Source organism: Lolium rigidum, chromosome 4 (genome assembly GCF_022539505.1).
Source record: "Lolium rigidum isolate FL_2022 chromosome 4, APGP_CSIRO_Lrig_0.1, whole genome shotgun sequence".
Taxonomy (NCBI): Eukaryota; Viridiplantae; Streptophyta; class Magnoliopsida; order Poales; family Poaceae; genus Lolium; species Lolium rigidum.
Window position 1 is genome coordinate 252,615,644 of NC_061511.1, and position 3,099 is coordinate 252,618,742.

General features: G+C 58.5%; 1 protein-coding gene across 1 annotated transcript; it reads left to right on the forward strand.

Annotated features, from left to right (window-relative positions):
• Positions 1-2,093: 2,093 nt before the first annotated feature.
• Positions 2,094-2,786, forward strand: LOC124648597 (transcription repressor OFP8-like). The gene has a single exon (XM_047188327.1). It carries the CDS (start codon positions 2,094-2,096, stop codon positions 2,784-2,786), a length of 693 nt encoding a protein of 230 aa, XP_047044283.1.
• Positions 2,787-3,099: the final 313 nt, after the last annotated feature.

A 3,099-nucleotide genomic window follows, 5' to 3' on the forward strand; every position in this document is an offset into this window, starting at 1 on the left:
TTTCTCGGCGCCGTTACTACTGCTCATATATATTCATACCACCTGTATTTCACTATCTCTTCGCCGAACACCTATTAGGTGTGTTGGGGACACAAGAGACTTCTTGCTTTGTGGTTGCAGGGTTGCATGAGAGGGATATCTTTGACCTCTTCCTCCCTGAGTTCGATAAACCTTGGGTGATCCACTTAAGGGAAACTTGCTGCTGTTCTACAAACCTCTGCTCTTGGAGGCCCAACACTGTCTACAAGAATAGAAGCACCCGTAGACATCAGTCCATCACACTACATCCGTCTTCGAGACACCACTGCACCATGCCGCGGCGACTCGACGACGCCGACACAACAAAAGCACACCGCTCCACCTCAGCACCACCACCATCCACGGTCTGCTCCAAAAACGATGCCCCCAACAGGTAGAACGGTGTTGCACGCCGCCATCGTCCGATCCGGGAGACCCGGGTCTAGGGTTTCCCCTGGAGCAGCACATGCAAGAATGCAGACTGCAGAGACAATGCCTTCAACAAGGTAACGACGAACAACGCCGCCATCATCCGTCATGACCGAAGTCCGGGCTGACTTTCACCGGCAGCTGCGCCTCGCCATCGGGCGCTAGGCGACAGATCGCGAGATCCGCCAAGGCTAGCCACACAATTAGCCGATCTCCTCCGGCGAAAGAGAAGACCACCACCGCGGTGCCACGGTCAGCAGCACCGGACGCCCGCCACCCGCCACCAGGTCGACGCCGTCACTGCCATCCAGGGCCGCCGCCCATGGTGCCGTGGTCCCAGACCTGGAGGAGGAGCAGCACGAGATCCGCCCCCATCACCACCCGCCCGGCGAGGCCGAGGCGAGGAAGGGAGGGAGACGGCCGCGCCGCCAGCGCCAGGTGTCGGGGCCATCCCCCCCAGCGCAGAGGCGTGCCTCCATACCGCCGCACCAGGGGACCGCGCGCAGATCCCCGCCACTCCATCACCGGCTGCGCCAGGCTTCACCGGCGGCAGCCTCAGGGGACGGCGAGGAGAGGAAGAGGGGTGGGGAAGGCGGCGGCTGGGGGTTCGGGTTCCGCCCCTGAGTCGTCTATAGGAGACGACCCGGGCGGCAGGTGCTGAAATGGTACATGTCACGCTAGCATCTCCAAAACATCTGTGCTGTACTGTACCACTATTGACCGGTCGCTGCATTTTTCACAATGATAGGCTCATGGTGCGCGTGTGAATGGCATTCAGCTCTTTCGATCTCGACTGAACCGAGATAGATACGAAAAGGGGATTAGATACACAGAGATCCTCGGTGGAAGTTACGGGGCAATCTTACTTCGAGAAAGAACCAAAGCTAACGAGCAACACCCGATATTGCTGCTGCTGCTGCATTGGTTCATCATGGACATGGCTCGTGAAAAGGCGGGAAAACTCACCCTTTGATCATCAGGTGCACGTCCGGCCGGCCATCTTCAGAACGGTACGAATTTTTCTTGCCGTGCAGAAAAATAAACTGACGAAGAATTGAAGGCAGCTAGTATAACGAGTAGTGGGCAGTGGATAGCTCAGCTAGCGTCTTGTCCTCACTTGCGTGCTGAAGTTAGTCAACTCAGCGCAGGCTTTTTCGCATCGTACACGGTACACGTACTACTGTTCTTCGTCTGCTCGATCGTCACATCTCTGCCCGGCCGGCCAGAATTTACCGCTGTGAAAACTGAATCAAAACGGGATGATCCCTCGATCCGTCAAATCACGCCGACCGTCGAGTCGAACTGTGCATGTATATATACGGACCTCCAACACACGTATTGCCCGAACGATGGATTCACTTTTTACTGTTCCACCATGATTCGCATGCACGCTAGCTCGCCAGCTATAGCCTTGTAGATCTTTGCCATTTACCGCCTCTTTTCATGTCACTAGCTGCTCGATGTGATCATGGCGTGCACTCCCTCTTTACTCCTCTCTACATTTAACCCGCACCATCGATCTTTCTCGACGAGCCCGCCCCGGCGATATATACACCACCACCGCGTGCATCTGCTTCGACGAGAACAAGCTAGCTCAGTCACTCGTTGTAGCGGTTCACGCAACCAAGCCACGATCAGCGATCACCATGCCGTTGCTGTCTGGTGCACGCGGTGGCGGTGGCCGCAGCCGGCGTAGCGGCGATGGCTTCCTGCTGCCGCGGCAGCCGCCGGTGGTCGTGGACGTGGGCTGCAACTGCCGCCCAGCGAGGGTGCTCAGCTCGCTGTACTCGTCCCTGGCGTCCCGCGTGCGCGGACGAGGCGGCGGCAGCAGGCCCAAGTCGCCGCACGCCGCGTCGTCGTCCTCCACCGCGACGACGGGTTTCACCTCCAGCACCGCGACGCGCGCCACCACCGCCACAACGTTCTCGTCGGTGGACGACTCGTGGGGAGTCGCGACGTACGCCACGAACACACTCTTCGAGGACGACGTGGAGGCTAGGCGGAGGAGACGGTCCACGAGGAGGCGCAGGAGGCGGAGGAGCTGCGGGGGGAGGGGCGTGGCCGTGATGATGATGCGCGGGGATGAGAATGAGGAGGAGGCGGCGGCGGTAGCAGTGGAGGTGGAGTCGGCGGCGCCGTACGAGGACTTCCGGGAGTCGATGGTGGCCATGGTGGTGGAGAAGGAGATGTACGCGTGGGAGGACCTCAATGCGCTGCTCCACGGCTTCCTCTCGCTCAACTCGCCGCGCCATCATCCGCTCATCCTCCACGCCTTCGCCGATCTCTGGGCCCCGCGCGCCGGTCTCTTCTGCCCTCCCTCACCGTGCCGAGGACTCTAGCTACAGACATGGCGCCGCCATGCGCCACCTAGCTATATACACCATTGGCGTACGCTAGGCCTAGCCGTAATCTACCCCCCGTAATCTATCTTGGGTTCGAAGACTGTAACGCCAATTTCCTAGCTAAGGAACATCTCTAGATGTTGTTCTTGTCGTTGTACTGTAATAATCAGAAGATAACATGAGTGCTATGGTAGCTGCTAGCCTGCTACTACTCCTCTACTAGAGCTAAAGCTGATCAGTGTAATGATACGTGCAGTGCCGGACGCAGGAAAAAATTGGAGGGAAGCCACACCTCCAAAAAAAAATCCCC

Excerpts from the sequence above, each read along its gene's own strand:
- LOC124648597 (XM_047188327.1), top strand. The coding sequence starts at position 2,094 with ATGCCGTTGCTGTCTGGTGCACGCGGTGGCGGTGGCCGCAGCCGGCGT.